Genomic DNA, 18,673 nt, shown 5'->3' with positions numbered 1-18,673 from the left:
GCTCGTGCTGGCCATAAAGTAGGGGGCCCGAAAACTAGCGAGACACTTGACATTAATCTTTATCATATTGTCGTGATGTGTGCCACACGGCATCTCGATATCACTATTATTCTCCTTTCCACAGCTCTTTGTTTTATCGATGACGCTGACGCTGGTCACTCTGGTCTGGATGTCCTCGACCGATTCAAAATGGGTTCCCTTGACAACCTTTTTCATTTAAAGGAACAGCCAAAGTCACAGGGAGGTAGGTCTGACAAATAAGAGGGTGCTTGAGCACCGCGACCTGCTTTTTGGCAAAGAACGGTTTGACGCTAATGGCAGAATGCACGGGAGCGTTGTCGTGATGGAGCACCCAGATCCTGGCTTCCCAGAAATTCCACTTGGTGCGCCTGACTCGTGAAATGAGGCGTCCCGGGTCTTCCTTGTAGAAGTGGCTGGTCGACTGTTGTACACCTCCAGCACGAACTGGCGGTGAACGAATCCCCTATGATCGAAAAAGACGATCAATGTCGTCTCCACCCTCGACTTCGACATGCGCGCGAACGTTGATGGACCTCCAGACCTTGGGGTCATCATCAACATCCTCACGACCAGTGCTGAACCTCGTAACCCATTCAAACACTTGCATGTGACATATGACCTAACATAACATTAAAGCCTTGAACAGATTCAGCGTCTCTGTTGAGTCTGGCAAGGAGCGTCATGTTCCTTCTTTTTTTTCGAAGCTCATTGTAGAAGCCTGGCGGTGACAAGGCCGCCGAACATCGATAAAACAAAGATCTGTGGAAAGAAGAATAATAGCGATATCGAGATGCCATTTGGCACACATCACCACAATATGATAAAGATTAATGTCAAGTGTCTCGCTAGTCTTCGGGCCCCCTACTTTATGGCCAGCACGAGCAGTCCGGTTTCTTTTTAGCCACTCGTATATTGATATATTCGGTATCTTACCCGTAGGGACAAGATATAAAAGTATCAAGCCTTTCTGTTTGATATATGTATTGCATCCATATATTCTTCCATATACTGCCTCAACTTTTAGTGAATACCTCAGGTAGAACTAGAAGGAGTGTCTTTTTTATATTAAGTTAGAGTTAATCAAGGAATTAGTTTTGTAGTTTTTGGACACCAAAGTATGAAATTGATAGCCTAATTTTGCGGGATTCGGCGATCTTTTTTTCGTTGATCTTAACATACTTTCCGGAGCCTTTGTCTTCCGTTCTGCTGTCTCTTTACGACGTCTATTCGGACGTGAGACATGGGACAGAATTTGCTCTCCCCCCCCCCCTCCGCAGAGTGTGTCAGTATTGCATAACCGAATAGGGCGCCTTGTACTGGGTACCCCAGCTAGGCGAGAGCTACTTAGTTACTTGAAAACTGTTTTATATTGCCACGTCTTGTGACCTGCCCTTGTCATGATTTGTTAGCAGCGCCGGCGACATCACCAGAAGTTAGATTCAATGCGATTTTATGAAGGAAAAACGGGAAGTCTGTTAAAAGAAATATACCAGTATAACGCCTTTTGGGGCGACTAACGGAGCGAGCGAGAGAGAGGGTGGGCCTTGCACGTGCGAAATTGCGAGGGGGTACCTCCAACTGACTTGTGCACGGCACCCTACTAACCGGTCTCTAGCGATGTGCCAAATTTGGGCACAATCGGCCCAGCCGTTCTCGAGATCTGGAAGCGGCACCCTGCACGTGCGCACGTGCAAAATGGGTCCCAACTGACTTGTGCACGGCACCCTACTAACCGGTCCCTAACCGTGTACCAAATTTGAGCGCAATCGGTCCAGCCGTTCCCGAGATCTGGAAACGACCCCTGCACGTGCGCACGTGCAGCAGCACCCCAACTCTGGCACATGTATATGTAGTGCCTAGTGGGTGCCTACCTACATGCCAACTTTCAGCGCAATCGGCCAAGTAGTTACTGAGATATTGCAACAATTACAAAAGTGACACCTCTTCGTTTTGCACGTGGCACGTGCATAAGGGGTCACCCACATGCATCGGGAATAGTCCAATACTTGGTAGAAGGAATGAAGCTACCCTACAAAAATTACCGCGTGTAAATCGGTCAAGTGGTTCCTGAGATATAAGCCTCGCAAAAGCGTGACCACGGCCGGCCGGCCGGCCGGCCGCTCATACTCAGAAATTTCCGTTAATCTAAGGAAAGACTACGCTCGCTTCGCTCGCTCCGTAACCACCTTTTGCATGGAGTTTTGAGCTGGAATAGCAGTTGTATAGCTTGAGCTGAGACTTGCAAATGCACAAGTCAGGAGCTTTTACGGCCCAGCTATCACCATAGGCAAAGATATTCCATTTCTCGTCCCGAAATCGGTGCCGTACGCAGGAGTTTAGTGCCTTACGGAAGAACGCCAAGAATGCAGACACCTGTTGTAGAGGCCAGTGTCAGCCAATCGGCGTGCAGTTGGTTTTGAACTACGTAATATGATTGGTTAACGCCTAACAAGCTTCCGCCGCAAACATTAGCCTCTATCAAAGATTGAATATAGTTCTTTCTTTATGAAAATACTATGCAAATTCCTATTGAAATCATAAATCGTAGCAAAAAAAAAAAAAACTAATTTGAGGTAAGTGGTATATTTCCTTTAACCTCACATATGACGCATTTTAAAACAATTTTATAGGCGTTGCATTGTATGCTGCAATTCGGCATGTTTCATTTCTGGCACGATCTGTGTCGTCTTTGTCTTGATGACACGAAATCGGTCATCGAAAAAAAAAATTGAAAAGGTTTCAATTATGCAAAGCTGCTGGGGCTATCGAAAAGTGTAAAAATTTGTCTGCAAGTTTCAGAGATGTTATTGCCAAAAAAGTAAATATGGCTATGAAGTATAACTTTCAGTGGACGCGGATCAGGCAATGAAGGAAATGTGGAAGGAAACTGTGTGAAGTAGGTTTATAAATAACGCCTATAAATAACGAAAGGAAACTTTCCTTACAGTTTCCACAGTGCTACTTGCCCTCCAGAGTCGAAACTAAAACGTTCGTCGCTGAATTCTTAGAACAAGACGAATGTTGAAATCGCTGTTAAAACACGCCTGAAAATAAAGTGGTTGAACCATCTAAACGTGTAATGGTATAAACTTGCATATTTAAATATTGTACTTTAGGAAACTCATTAAGTGACCCTCTTCAGTTTTGAATTGCTCTGGTATGAATTTATGACCTGTCTCTGCTCCGTAAAACGAGGACAAGCTGCCTGATGACAGGATTAGTGTCGAAGCTAGTTCACAAGAAAAACGGTCACTGGAAATCATTATCCTTGTTGTAATGGAATCCCAAGCTTCCATAGAAGCATTAACATGAGTGATACACAAGTTCGCTTTTTCACCATGTCTTTCGACTGAAAGCTCATCATAGCATGTAAAGCTTAGTTCCAGAGTTTGGTGTTTGTTTAATTTTTCAAATAAACAAACACAAACTGTTACAAATAAACAAACACAAACTGTTAACGTACAAATTTGGCCGAATTTTGGTAAACAAACAACGAACAATTCGCGAACACGGTGAGAGAGGGGTAGATAAGACCCCCTCCTTATCCGTTTCGCTCCAAATTGATTTAGAACCTTCGGGAAAAGCTAGCGTGTGCGTTATTACAAGACACAGTGATTGGTATCCGATTTTAAGATCTTAGACCAGCCGGTGACCTCTGAGGTCAGCTCAAGTGTCATAAGAGGGGTTTGATTTTTGGTAAATAACTTCGCCACAGGTGATGGCAGAGCCGCGAATATGGCACCATCGTGCTCGTCGTGGTTAGCCGTGTCGACTGATATACTTTTTGTTTCGTTTAGGTAACTTAAGGATGCTGACCTCAGGTCAAGGTCAGGTCAAAACAACCCGGGTCACAAAGCCGCTTTGATGATGTCATGCTGCATATCATTCGATGTGGCAGTGCTTTCTGAGTCAATTGATGGCTCAACCGACTCGCTAGCTCAGTTTAACCGGGAGTTAGCGAAAATCTCCTACTGCACCAAACAACCTTAGTGACGTCTTATATGACGTCATGCAAGGTCTGAAATGCACAATTCAAGCCTCAGCGTTGCAAGAATAATTATTCATCACGATTCGACGTGCTTGAGATAATATTGGTGCATTTTTCCCACTTAAAACATGTCTGCAAGTTGCAACCGTGTGTGTTACTGTATGGGAATAATAGCGCGAAAGATATCAGAGATGAGGACTTGTTAATGAACGTTCACGAACTGTTCGTGAACAGAGAATGGTTCGTTAACATGTGACCGTTAACATTCGTGAACTATCAAACAAACAAACTAACAAGCAAACGTTGTTCACGAACTGTTCATGAACAGATATACAAACACCAAACCCTGCTTTAAAGGTTCTGCCATTGGCATTGCTATCTGATGGTTGCGATGCAATCGCTGCATCTCTCTCTCTCTCTCTCTCTCTCTCTCTCTCTCTCTCTCTCTCTCTCTCTCTCTCTCTCTCTCTCTCTCTCTCTCTCTCTCTCTCTCTCTCTCTCTCTCTCTCTCTCTCTCTCTCTCTCTCTCTCTCTCTCTCTCTCTCTCTCTCTCTCTCTCTCTCTCTCTCTCTCTCTCTCTCTCTCTCTCTCTCTCTCTCTCTCTCTCTCTCTCTCTCTCTGTCTCTGTCTCTGTCTCTCTCTATCTGTCTCTCTCTCTCTGTCTCTCTCTCTCTGTCTCTGTCTCTGTCTCTGTCTCTCTCTCTCTCTCTCTCTCTCTCTCTCTCTCTCTCTCTCTCTCTCTCTCTCTCTCTCTCTCTCTCTCTCTCTCTCTCTCTCTCTCTCTCTCTCTCTGTCTCTGTCTCTGTCTCTGTCTCTGTCTCTGTCTCTGTCTCTGTCTCTGTCTCTGTCTCTGTCTCTGTCTCTGTCTCTGTCTCTGTCTCTGTCTCTGTCTCTGTCTCTGTCTCTGTCTCTCTCTCTCTCTCTCTCTCTCTCTCTCTCTCTCTCTCTCTCTCTCTCTCTCTCTCTCTCTCTCTCTCTCTCTCTCTCTCTCTCTCTCCTTTTTAAGACATGGTACTTCCCGGTTCCATTTATATGCAAGAAGTATGTTAAGAAAATAGCAATGTGTTGCCGGACGAAACAATTAACATATGCATGATCAAAACGAAATAACTATATCGCTAGAATCATCACTGAGCGTAAAAAATATCATATTTTCTCAGAAAATGATCAAAGAGACTGAAAGACGACTGAACTAGTAGCGATACGTAAAGAAATGCTCGGCTCGGGTCACCTAGTTACTTTAAGTTAATCTGTGTTATTTGTCCCTTGTCTGAACTGTGATCAAAGCCCACGATATTGTTTAGATAAGATGTGTCTGTTTGGTTCTCCCTAGTCTTACCTGTCCTGAGCGCACAATTGCCCGAGATGTTTTAAGTGATTGCGAAACTGAGGCACTTCATGCGTCGTTAGTTAAAGGTCGTCCCTCTTCCCATCCCGATTTGACGGCTTTTGCGTCATTATGTAAGACCTTTCAGACGGAGGTAGGTACCAGGCATGTGATTGGATCCGAGTGATGGATCGATGATCTCAGTGAATCTCGAAACAAACTGCAAGTCGGGATCTATGATCCCACCGGATCCCGCGTGAAAATATATCCTGGGATATATGAGCTTATAGGATCTGACGATAAACCAAGAACATGGATCTATGATCTGAGTGGATCCCACGCATGCACAACCTTTGAAACCATACCTATTGAGTGAATATCTATAATCTCATTGGATCTTAAGAAAAATTAGACTCGAATATGTTATCCCGATGGATCTTGATAAATTAAAGAGCTGGATCTATGGTCCTATCGGATCCGAGGTGAGGATCCGTGAGATCAGATTTCAGATCCAATTTCTCGGATCCTTGCACGTGTCTGCTAGGTGTTAAAGCTGTAATTCAAGGGTTCTTGAATTTAATTGAAGGCTGATCTCTTGACGTTCCATTTTTCGTTCCATACTAATCTCATGATTGTTGTCTCTATTAGTCCATGCCCCTATGAACATGTTACATAATCAAGCCGCACAACGTGAATATTCAATTAGCTACTTCGCATTGTCACCGATTGTATATCGTTAAAATTAATGAAACAATAGACTTGTGCGTAGATACGAGAATATAGAAGTGAAGTCCGATCCCACGGATCTTGTAATGGGAAACAACGGATTTTAGCAATCCTGTTCTCCATTTTACCGTGAAATCCACTTCGATCACAAATCTGACAGTGGTCTTTGTCAAGGAATTCAATTCACGGATTCCTACATGACTTCTGATAAGACGCATATGCCCTTGTTATGTTGAATGAATGTGCACCTTTTAGGTACGATAGCCAACAGCGTCGCATGTTGTTGATTGAGCACAGTAAGCAAAGCACTATTGCGTGCTACCTACTTTTGACGTGACATTATGCCTTGACGGATCGTAGCTGATTGCTGTGTATCCCAGATAGCTCTGGTATTTGTTTTGTTGTCCGATCATATGATGCGAGATCTGATTTGATGCATATAATCATCTTTTCAATGGTTCCCGTTTGGATCAGAGATGTTGACCTACAGTTTTGTCATGAACTCTACAAATGGCAAATGCAGCTTTCAGCACCTTGCATGTCAGCTGAACAATATCTACATACAGAATGCTGGTTCAATTTGAAAGTTGAATATGCCTCAATTCACTGTACTCTGAACGGGTTTCGGCCAACAGATGGAGCCAACAGTTCAGTGGGCAACTACCACGACAAATAGAAGGTACACACAAATGGATATTGAAGTCAGCGGAACAATGCATGGACATTAAGTGAAAAACTATCAAAAGTTGAAAATAAAAAAGTGGTATGAAAAATTGGTTCAATAGATGCATAGATTTGTATTGGCGAAACGTCATGTATTTCGCAAGGTGTAGTTTTGTACTTAACTCCTATAGTCTTATAGTCGTAAGGCTCTATATACCTTGAGGCGGCTGAAGCCGTATTCTGCCTCCTCTCCCCCTCTGAGATCTCAGAATGTGCTGATGCTATTTTCATGATTCAAACACTAATCGATCACCAGACTGTTCTGCGAGTCCGTGACGCGAGTGAGTGGTGGGACGGGGTTCCACGGAGGCCTCACCTACTCTCTCCGAAACTACAAGTCCGTTTTCAAAATGTTAACGGTATTTGAAAGCAACGGAAAAACTGTCGAAACGGAGCATATTTAGTTTTGTGGACCTCGAGCTCACTGATGTCACAGGTCAGGCTAAAATAGAAATTATGAACATTTAGACATGCTGCACTTTGGGCACTGGCCGCCGTTTATCAATTCACATTGAACTCTTATTTGGTTTGCACACTTATGAATGTATGCTGAAGTACGCTGCGGTACCGATGTATGCTGAAGTATATACAGCCGAGCTTGTACTTGATATTTTAGGTCAAAACTAGGTCAGGCTAGGTCACATAACGTCACTAATTTTGAAATATTCTGCCTGTTGTGATAAAGGTCAGGTAATTGTCCTTACGGTCAGGTTAAAAAAGGACTTACTTGAAGCTGAGATTTCTCAACAACAACAAAAAATGAGTTAACCAGATGCAGTTATAGTCATTTCGGCCGATTCATGTTAGCTACGAAGTTTTTATCTGCACACAGGGTGTCGAATTGATGCAGCCGAAGGTGCTTAGAAGTTTCTTGTGGGTAGGTACCTTCGGCGGTTTAGAAGATACTGCAGAAAAGAGGGGCTCTCCGGAGCACCGCAGGTATGCGTGAAATAAGGCAGGGGAGAGTGGGTAGGCCGTCCCCATCTGTGCTTTAGGTAACTATATAGTTACCTATATAGTTACAGTGGCGGTCGCAGGGGGGGCCATCAGGGCCATGGCCCCCCCCCCCAAGGCAAATCAGGGGGGGGCATCATATCATTTGCCCCCCCCCCCCCAAACAACCGATGGGCCCCCATGGCCGTATGGGGCCCTGGCCCGTATTCGATTGTGACGAGGCTCGAGAAACCCATCCAGCTATTAACAGCTCCCATACCAGTCTTTGAGGGTCCTACACTGACCTCTGAGGGCCCTTCAGTGGCGGTCAAGCGTCCACATTGACCGCTGAGGACCCGTATTGACCTCTGAGGGCCCTCCACTGGCCTTTGAGGGCCCCTAAACCGGCCTCAGGGGCCCAACCGGCGTCTGAGAGCCTCACACCGGCCTCTGGTGGCCTCATTTCTGTCTCTCGAGTCCCAAGACTAGCCTTTAAGTGTCTCTGAGGGCCCCGCACTGGATTCTGAAGACCCGATGTCGAGCCAGCATCGGCCTCTGGGGGCCCATCTTGGCCTTTGAGGGCGCTCCGCCGGTCTCTGGGGTCCAACGCCGGCCCATACCGGCCTTTTAGGGCCCCACACTGACCTCTGAGGGCCCATGCTGGCCTGTAAGGATACACATTAGCCTCTATGGGCCCCACACTGGATTCTGAAGACCCGATGCCGGCCTCTAAGGGTCCGCATCGGCCTCTGAAGGCCCATCTTGGCCTTTGAGGGCCCTCTGCTGGCCTCTGGGGTCCAACGCCGGCCAATGCCAGTCTTTTAGGGTCCCATTCTGATCTTTGAGGGCCCCATGCTGGCCTGTAAGGATACACATTAGCCTCTATGGGCCCCACACTGGATTCTGAAGACCCGATGCCGGCCTCTAAGGGTCAGCATCGGCTTCTGCGGGCCCATCTTGGCCTTTGAGGGCCTTCTGTTGGCCTCTGGGGTCCAACGCCGGCCCATGCCGGTTTTTTAGGGCCCCACACTGACCTCTGAGGGCCCGTGCTGGCCTGTAAGGACCCACCTTAGCCTCTGAGGGCCCCGTACGGGCTTCTGAAGACCTGATGCCGGCCTCTAAGGGCCGCATCGGCTTAGTCTGAGGGCCCATCTTGGCCTTTGAGGGCCCTCTTCTGGCCTCTGGGGTCCAACGCCGGCCCATGTCGGTCTTTTAGGGCTCCACCCTAACCTCTGAGGGCTCCATGCTGGCCTGTAAGGACCCATATTAGCCTCTGAGTGCCCAATTCGGTCTCTGATGGTCTCAAACTGCCCTTTGCAGGCCCTGTACTGGTCTCTGAGAGCTCTAAACTGGCCCCTAAGAGCCCAAACCAGCCTCTAAAGGTCCCACGACCCACACCGGCCTCTGATGGTCCCATTTCTGTCTCTGGGACCGAAACTGCCCTTATGTGCCTCTGAGGGCCCCGTACTGGCTTCTGAAGGATCGATGCCGGCTTCTGAGGACCCATACCGGTCATAAGTGCCTCATAGCGACACCTGAGGCCCCACACTAGCCTCTGAGGGGCCCGCAAACTGGCCTATGAGGTCTCTACACCGGCCACTGATGGCCCTATTATGTTCTCTGGGGGGCTCAAGCCTTACCTTTGGGCGTCACGCACTTGCTTATGAAGGCCCACATCAGCCTCTGGGGCCTTTAAGGCCCTTCGCTGACCCTTTGGGTCCAACGCTGGCCTCTGGGGGTCTGACACCGTACTCTAAGGGCCCCATTGCAGCCTCTAGGCGATAGGTATCGCCGAAGCGCTATCGATGGGCCCATAAGTGTACGAACCATGGGTGCAGTGGGTGCAGTTGCACCAACAATAATTCTGCAGTGAGTGCAGATAATGTATTCTGCATCCACAATAATCTGGAACAAAACCCCCTTTCCTCAGCAACACTACTTTCCATGCAGCACGACAAATTTAGGATATTTTGCCCACTATCCGTCTTTCGAAGCATTTGCTACTGTAATGGTCTTCAAAATTTGCATTTGTGCTCAAGTGAAAAAAAGATTAAACGGAAGTCGGAACACATGTGTGAACAGATACCGATGAGCCACTGATAAAAGTTTTAGCACGATGATCTTAAAAATGGCAAAGTTTTTTTTGCAAAGAAAATTGCAAAGTTAGCTGGCTTTATTTTTGCGGTAGTCCATTCACAGTTGCGTGAATTATTGGCATAATCAATGCTTCAAAATGCACTTTTCGGTACCTTTTCGACATGGTGCACCCTCAAAGCTCTCAATGAGCCTCCGCTCGGGTGCCGCTGCGCTGCCTACCCCCCCCCCCCCCCCCCCGCTTCACCGGCCATGGCCTAGGTTTCTGCACCCGTGCACTACGCCCGTGGGCCCCTTTAAGCTAGCACCGGGCCCCCGGGTCAGCGCAGGGGCCCCTTTGCCAAGTTGGCCCCCCCCCAAACTCCAAGTCTGCGACCGCCCCTGTATAGTTATAGTTACCTATATAATTACTATATAGTTAACTATATAGGTACCTAACTATTAGGGGAGAGTGGTGCAGGAGGCCCCCCCTTAAGCTCAGTTACTATTTTTAGACAACTGATAATATTTAAGCGCTAACGTGTGCATGCGCTGTGAGCATGCATCATTTTCCCATACATATTTGCATTCAAAATGAATCTAGGGGGTACACAAACCGTAAACTTTAACATTTTGGAAAAAGTTGCAAAAGGGCCTCTTACACTATGGGTATGGTAAGACCCCCTCGGGCGTTTTTAAAGTCAAGTCGACTTGTAAAGGACGCTTTGCGAACACAGCTGCAAGGCCTTTTATTTCGAAAAGCTAAGCAAATACGGTGTTATCGAAACCAATAACACTTCCAAAGCGCTCGAACAATGCGAAAACTAGCACAACCAAACGCTGATGACCAACGAAAATTGTACCTATAACCTCTAAGAAAAGAAACAGAAAAAAGAAACAAAAACAAACTCCTTGAAAAAAGAATGCCACGCCTGCCGCAGGTGCAGGCGTTTTAGCATCGGGGGCGTTTTTTTATCGGGGGGCGTTTTATCATCCTCGAAGGGAGGGCCTCTTAAAAAAATACAGTGTTTTAACGTCCACAATATTTATGGTTTATGAGACATTTGCAGCGCACCAGAACATGGTCTATTCTGAAGCTAACATGTGACAATTTCGATGAGAAAAGATTGCATTTGATAGCCATTGTTTTTTTCAGATATATAAGGGTGATAAAGATGCATATATCTAGCAAGTAAAGGGGCAAAAACAGAAACAGGCTTACCAAAAGTCGCTGCGACGCACCTGATACCTCAGGTTTCGTGAGTTGTTGTTTCAAGAGGGCTTCTGCTTTACAAGAACATTAAAAAATAAATAACATTATTGGTTTGGTAAAAAAAGCGATGGGGCCTCTTACCGACCCTGGGCGTCTTACACGGATCTCCCCTATAGTCAGCAAAATGACATGGTAACAAAGTCTGCGGCTCGCAGTTTCCTTCCAAACTAGCAAAACATGAATGTGTACGTAAAATGGTAACGTTTGCTTCAGTTTTAAAAGCTGTAGTTACATTACAATTTTGATTGATATAGTTTTAAATAAAATCCGACATCGTGGCTCTATTTGTTGGTGAGTCGGGCATTCACAAGACAAAATCTTGTTTCAATACTCGTGACGATTTCTTACACAGAATTATCCAGAATGTCAATTTGTCAGAATTATTTTGCTGGGATCAGCAGGTGAACTTGGTTGGTCCCTTCAGCAGGGCTGCCTTACTAAACCTTTTTACGCCCAATTTAGGCGGCAGCGCACACATTTCAGTGCAGGCGATTTCGACAGTACGGCATAGTCTGTCTATGGCAAACTGTCGAAATCGGTTGCACTTTCACTGAACTGGGTGCACTTTGTCTATACTTGGCCGTAAAAAGGTGTAGAAATGTCGAATTACTAAGCGCGTGGTGCCGATCTGCTGGCTTCATAGCCTCCAGAGGTGACATTGCGGCACAGTCTACACTCAGGGAATGGCTTACGACTCTTGAATCACTACAGACTGCATGCCTTTTTCTGGTCACGCTGCCTAATGTCGAGGTCAACAGCTTTGGAAATAAGAAGACGATGTGACGTGAGATGTGAGAAAGGCTGAAATTTATTTGAATCACATGTATTGTGGAAGAAATAAGTGGTCCATCACATTCGCAACAATGTAAGAAAGCAGAAACTTTGATCGGCTTAACTCTTCACTTAAATGAAATGTTAAATGTTTGTTGTTTATGTTAATGTTTAATATAATGTTTAAGATTTTGTTTAACAAGGCCACCTTCTCCATTCTAATCGGAGTGTATAGTTACCTTTTGCTAAGCGAAAAACCTTTAAATGCACAGTCGAACAGATAGACTTAGAAAAAAGACCGAACAAGTTGCATATGCTGCTGACAGAGTGTACAAACTTGCTCGGGATAAACTTCAATCAAGGTAGTTCGGCTCACCGAGTTAACCTGTGAAATACGCACAGAATGCTCGTCATTGATAATGCCTGAAGTTTGGTCGCCTGTTGTCCAACTTTTTTATTAACATCGGCCAAATAGCCCCATCCCACCGGCCGAGTGCTTCGCTAGCGGGGCTATTCGGCCGCCTGGCAGACCTTTTTAAAATGCTTCTATTTTCACATTTATTGTTTTTATCAATTTTAGCTTGCTGCCCCCAGAAGGCAAAATGAATGCAGTGCCTGCTACCGTTGAATAGCGCAAAAATATGCGGTCAGTATTGAGGTATATCGTTCCCTAAAAGTCGCCGATATGCCCCACTCTTTCCTGTTACACAGGCTCTATAGAGTGCCACTCGGATGAAGGTAAGCTCTACCTCTTTAAAAAGAAAAGTGAGCTCTACCTGAGCTGGATTGGGTCGGCAGTGAGTCGGCCATGACTCGGCAGCCGGCCCGAGCCGGGTGCTGGTGATGCCTCCCTCCGCTCTGACTTTACGGCTCGGAAGGTGACTGATGAGCCGACGAGGCAATCACCGCGACGCCCTCTGAACAGGCTGCCACGGCGCCCTCTGCTCGTGTGAGGTGCGTGTGCATTGCCTCGTGGCGGCGCTGGCGGCGCCCGGCCGTCGGGGCGCGGCGCCCCTCGGACCGTCCCCGGGGCGATTTCCCCAGGCGGTGTCCTCCGCTGGTCTGCCGGTGAGCCGGACCTGCCGCCGTGAGTCAGCCGCTGCCGTGCCGCGGGTGGTGGCGCCCCTGCGCGGCCCACCTATCTCGCCGCTCCTGCACTGCAGCGGTCCGGCCGCCGTTAGCGGAATGTGGCCCGGCATGTCCGGCGCGGCGGCCCCAGGAAGTGTGTCAGCCCCCCGCGCGCCTTCCCAGAACCGCCTGACCGGTTATGACGAAACGCCGCCGGCGGCGGCGGGCGGGGGCCGGCCGCCCGGCGCGGAGGCCCGCCGCCCGCGCCGCGTCATTTCGTGACCGTGCGCGCGGCCGACCACTGCTGCTCCGTGACGCTGGAGCGAGCCGACCGTGAGAGAGTGCGCGCGTGGATGTGTCCCGAGCCGAGCGGTAGCGCCGTCGATCTGCGCGTGCTCCGCGATATGGCGGCCGTTGGCTGGCTCCGAGAGGTGAGTCCGGTGAGTTGTGCGTGCGTCAAACGGCGGCGCGGGCCACTGCCGACACACAACGGCGATATATTTGGACGGGCGATGGTACGAGAGGCTACTGCGGTAGACAGCAGCTGCACTCTTCACGGCGTGTGCTGAGTGCTCTCCGGTCGATACACATCCTGTGACACAAGACCTGCTTCGGAATTGTCATTTTGGGTGCATTTGCTCCTTATCTCATTCTTTGGTATTTGTTTGTCCTTTAATCGAATTAAACTTCGGTAGATATTTGGGCTTACTGATACAGTTTAGGTGTCAACAATTAAACTTGTTGAGGCTTACGTTATTGAGAGTTGTCACTTCTCATATACATCGTTTCCACGTCGTTTGCGTATTAGAAATTAGCTCTGTGAAATGATGTTAGTTGAGACGGGGGCTTTGAAGATGGGGTCAGCTACCTTTTAAAATAGTTGTGCACGGTGCAGATTTGCGGCCAGCCATACCTCATTATACTTCTCCGGCGACTGAATTCAACTAAACGATTTGAATTTTGAATACGATTGCCCTACCAATGGTAATAAGTGATTATAATTAATTTAGCATTTACCAATGCGACCATGTGGCCGAAATGTTTTGATTGGCCAGTCTCATGTCTTTTGAAATGTAATGATATCCGGGAATAAGGAAGGTGTAAAGTGTTGGAATTTTTTTCAGTTCCGCATGCGATGTGAAACAGCATGGTCGAAGTTTTCGTATCCGAGTCAGCATTGCGTGCGCTTTAAACTCCCGAAACGGTTGATACCTAGGGTCTGTTCCAGTCGCACTTCCTAACACCTCTAAACTCCTCCAAGAGCAAGATAGAGGATCGGAGCAGGGCCCTCCTCGGCTTTGTAGGGGCTAGAGCTGCCACTGGAACAGGGAAGCAATCTTGGAGGAGTTTAGAGGTGTTAGGAAGTGCGACTGGAACAGACCCCAAGTGAACGGAACAAGTGGCCTTTCCGTCTCTGCTGCTCTCTGTGTCTGCCAATGACCACCATCTGTTCTCAGTGTCCGCCGTCTGTGTCTACATAGTGTGTTCTGTCCGCTGTCGATGTTTCCTGTCCCCTGGGCCGTCCGGTTGTCCCCTGGGCCGTCCGGCTGACTGGCCTCTGTGTCCTTCCGCTGACCGTTCTGTGTGTCCTCCGGCTGATGTTGCAGAGTTGCAGGGTTCCCTGTCCTCTCTCTCTCGTGTCCGCTGTCCTCTGACTGTGTCCGCTGTTCTCGGGAGCCGCCTATCTGACTGTCCTCTGTCCCCCTGTGTTGCAGAGCTGGCCGATGTCGATGGGCGGCCGGTGCGCGGTGCCGCCGGCGCTCGAGCCGATCCCGTCGCGGCCCGCCGGACCGCTGGTGTCCCCTGCCACAGCGCTCGGCCTGCAGCAGCTGGCGGCCGCTCGCCGCTCGTCCCCGGAGCCGCAGACGTCCGCGCTGCCCGATGCGTTCTGGTCGGAGACGCTCTCCTATTACCAGACCCTGCTGGCCAGCCGGGTAGGTAACACGTCGCGCTGCGAAACAGGCACGGCCGGCCGCCGGGATGGTGGCTATACAGGATTACTGATGCATCGAACGGTACACACTAATCGAATCAGATTCTATAGGTGATATCAAAACACTTGCCTTGAAGCGGTCGACATTCGTGGAATTCGTTTGTTTCAAATGTTACGTAAACCTGTTTTTTTTTAATAGAACTGATATTTAAATAGAACACCCGTCCAAAACAGATGGCCAATTTTCCACGTAGCTGGCGTTTTTGTTTGGCGTAACCTGGGGGCGTCACTGGATCCGCCGTCTGTGCCGTGACGTCACGATGACGCTGGTGGGTGGTGATGGACATGGTCCGGGCGGGTTGCGCAACGGGACCTGCCGGAACGCCCGCCGCACGCCACCGGTGCGTCATCGTCACCCACCCAGCGCCGGGCGTCCGAGGGTCCCGCGACACGCGAGGGTCAGCCGATCGGGCCGGGATAGCCGTCACGCCTCTCGGTGTGCTTGTGCCCGGCCTGTTCTGTTTGTGATTGCACTCGGCCCGTTCTGTCTATTTGTGCACGGGCCGGACGGTGACGGTGCGGTGCTCTCTGTCGGCAGGTGGCGGCCGGCACCGACCAGGAGAGGGCCGAAACTCCGCCGGACGACGAGCCGCTCGATCTCAGCTGCTCGCGAGCGTCGCCGACGCCGACAGTCAGGTCAGTAGCCCTGCCTCAGCTCGGTCGGAGCCGGGTGAAATCATAGCCGTCTCCCCGACGTGATTGATGAGTCGGTTACGGAATGATAGTGGAAACTAATGGTGCTTGGTGAATGGCGGCACGGAATGAATCGCACACACGGCTGAGCGAATCAGAAGGTTTGGTTTCGGCAATTGCTGTCATTGGCTTGGGGCATGTCAAATGAACGATGAGCTATGAGCGATGGGCGTCAAGGTTTGGGTTGATTTGCTCTTTTAGTGTTGATATGCCATTGCTCACGGTTTACGGCGTATTAGAAAATCAGACAGGTGAGTGTATTTCTGTGCCGGTGGCCAGCCGCGTCCCGTCCTGACCGACCGTCTGCGTTTGCCCACAGCCGTCCAGCGCGTCGCGCCGAACCGCCGCCGCCCACCAAGAAGCCCTACACGGAGGAGGAGCTGCAGGCGGCTCTCCGCGACATCCAGTCGGGCCGACTGGGAACGCGGCGCGCCGCCGTCATCTACGGCATCCCGCGCTCCACACTGCGCAACAAGGTGTACCGACTCAACGCGCAGGAGAAGCGCGCCGAACAGCTGGCCGAGGCGAAACGCACACCGCCGCCGCCGCCGCCGCCCCCGCCCGCGGCTGCTGCCGCCGAGCCGGCGGTGAATGCAGATATCGAGATAGAGGAGGTGGAGGCCCCGAAGGTCTCGGAGCCGGCGGTCAGCGTCTGCTCCGAGATGCCGCCGTCGCAGCTGCTGCAGGCGCGCCTGACGCGGCCCGCCGAGCCCCTGGAGCCCGTCCGCGCCGCCGTCATGGGGTGGATGTACTCGGGCGTGCTGCAGCGCGCGCTGCAGGCCCGCGAGCCGGCCGCCACGCGCGCCGATCAGCCGCCCGTGCTCGACGACTTTGTGCGCCGCATGTCGCACGAGCGGTTCCACGAGGTGCTGGCGCAGCTGCGCGCGGCCGGCGCTGTCTCTGCCGCGGCGGAGGAGGCCGCGCAGCCGCCGCCGCCTCTGCTGCCCGTCACCGTGGCCGCCGCCGCCGAGCAGTCCGACAGCCGCGGCAGCGACGACACCGACATGACCTCCACCGCGGGCAGCCGGAAGCGCAAGCTGGACGAGGACAACAACAACATGGTGTCGTCGCCAGCACCTCCGGCCAAGGGCAGCAAGGCGGCCAAAGCGGCGGCCAAGGGCTCGCGTCCGAAGCGCGGCAAGTACCGCAACTACAACCGCAGTCATCTGGCTGACGCGGTGCGCGCCGTGCAGTCCGGCGAGATGAGCGTGCACCGCGCCGGCAACTTTTACGGCGTGCCGCACTCGACGCTCGAGTACAAGGTGAAGCAGCGTCACCTGGACCGGGCCGGCCGGCGGGAGCGCGCGGCCGAGCGGCCGCCGTCGGCCTCGTCGCCGGTACCGGCCGACCGAGTGGCCACCTCTGGCGGCGTGATGACGTACCGCTCGGGCTCGCCGCCGACGGCCGGCGGGCCGCTGCTGTCCTCGGACGTGTTGCGTCAGCTGCAGGAGGGCCAGCGCCGGCCGGGCTCCGACGGAGACGCCGACTCGCCCGGCCTGCTGGACAAAGGCACGTTCGCGCGCCTGCTCGGCGGCGGTCTCTCCATCTCGGGCATTACCAACCGGACGCACACGGCCGGCGGCCAGGTGCTGCAGACCACGGAGAGCTCCTGAATCGGCGACCGGACGACCGACCGGTCTCCGCTGTACCGCAGCAGAGGCGCCGGCGCGCCGGGCCGCGCTCCGCCCGACGATCTCGCTGTTTGTGAGGGCCCCGCGCCCAGGTCTCTGTGATTTTTGCTCACGTGAGGCTCGATCTCAATGTTAGAAAGATCAGGCGCCAGTGGAGGGCCGCTACATGTTTTCGTGGCATATCGTTGTAGTGTGATGTTTGATGAAAGTCGCGTGCTATTTTTCCACAGTCATCTCGGCCGTCGCGGTCATGAACGTGGACTAGAGGCGAGTCCAGCATTCCCCCAGAGCTGATGCCATCCCAAAGACATTCCTGTGTGCAATTCATCCTAGGATAGATTGCCTAGTCACGATTTGTGATCGCGAATCAACTCATCACAGTAGGAGGAGCTACATACGTATGGTGTACGTAGTGTTATTTATATTAGCCCAGGAGTATCAGAAGTGTACCGTAGCGCATATCATTCAGACTTATCACGAATCCAGTGAGGCCACCGAGAGAATACAGCGTATCATTTCCGAACAGTTGCACGTGCCTTCGACCGCGTTCGTATATAAATTTTCTGGCTGGTGTGTCCGTGTGTGCGTGTCGTGTCCCGCGAGTGTTGTGTGCGTGTGCGGGCGCCAGGCGCGGCGGCGGCGGCCGGCCGGCTATGTTCTCTGTGCCGTGTGCTCCCTGTGCCAAGTGCGCCGTCTGGTGCCCACCGCTCCGTGTCTGTGTCGCTCTGTGCGTGCTGGCGGCCGCCGCGCCGCGCCCGACTTTTATACGTGTATTTACAGCGGGGTGGTCGGTTCGCCGGCCGCCCCTGACCAGGTCTACACCGCGTCTTCCTGCCACGTTGTGAGCCGCCGGCGCCGCGCCGCGCCGGCCGGCCGGCACCCAGCGCCAGCCACAATCACCCGAGGGCCGCCTCCAGCCGCCCACGGTCGGCCGGTAGTCTCCCGAGTAGAAGCACATTTGGCATCGTTATTGTATACCGTAACGGGGAACATATCATCCTGGCCGACAGGCGGGCGCCCGGCCGCTGGTCTCAGAAGCGCGCCGGTCCCTGCCGGGACCACTTCATGGCGCCGCATTCGCTTTATTTCGTACGTTCTCCTTTCAATACTAGTCATTGGTATGTTTTCTACCCTTCTACCTATGTGAACGAACTGTTTGTGTGCTCTGTCGCAATGTGTTCGGAGGCGATATTACGTGGCATATTATTGTTTGTAATCTTAATAGACTGTAACAAATACTGCTTTGTTTTTCACTTCATCAGTTTTAATACGGGATCAGCCGAGTCATATGAATGTTAAAGATTCAGCATTAAATTTTTACTATTCTGAATTGAGCTCAGAGCTCCAAGGATATATCGCGAGAAAATGCTACAGCATGGAGGTCAACATGGCCAACATATCGAGCATCCTTCTGATGTGACGCATTTATATCGCAAGCCTTGTTCGTAGCGTG

At 50.9% G+C, this 18,673-nt stretch overlaps 1 protein-coding gene across 1 annotated transcript in view; it reads left to right on the top strand.

The window, feature by feature from the left end:
• The window catches only part of LOC122378706 (lysine-specific demethylase 9-like), a 49,277-nt gene extending 30,819 nt beyond the window's left edge, over window positions 1-18,458 (top strand). Inside the window, exons 3-5 of the mRNA XM_043360133.1 lie at window positions 14,619-14,837; window positions 15,435-15,532; window positions 15,909-18,458. Coding sequence (XP_043216068.1) covers window positions 14,619-14,837; window positions 15,435-15,532; window positions 15,909-17,202 — 1,611 coding nt within the window. The 3' untranslated portion in view covers window positions 17,203-18,458. The remainder of the gene's footprint in view (window positions 1-14,618; window positions 14,838-15,434; window positions 15,533-15,908) is intronic.
• The last annotated feature ends 215 nt before the right edge of the window (window positions 18,459-18,673 follow it).

This window comes from Amphibalanus amphitrite, unplaced genomic scaffold (assembly GCF_019059575.1).
Source record: "Amphibalanus amphitrite isolate SeventyFive unplaced genomic scaffold, NRLGWU_Aamphi_draft 000063F_arrow, whole genome shotgun sequence".
NCBI lineage: Eukaryota > Metazoa > Arthropoda > Thecostraca > Balanomorpha > Balanidae > Amphibalanus > Amphibalanus amphitrite.
The sequence above is the reverse complement of the archived record's forward strand: the minus strand, read 5'-3'. Positions and strand labels throughout refer to the sequence as shown.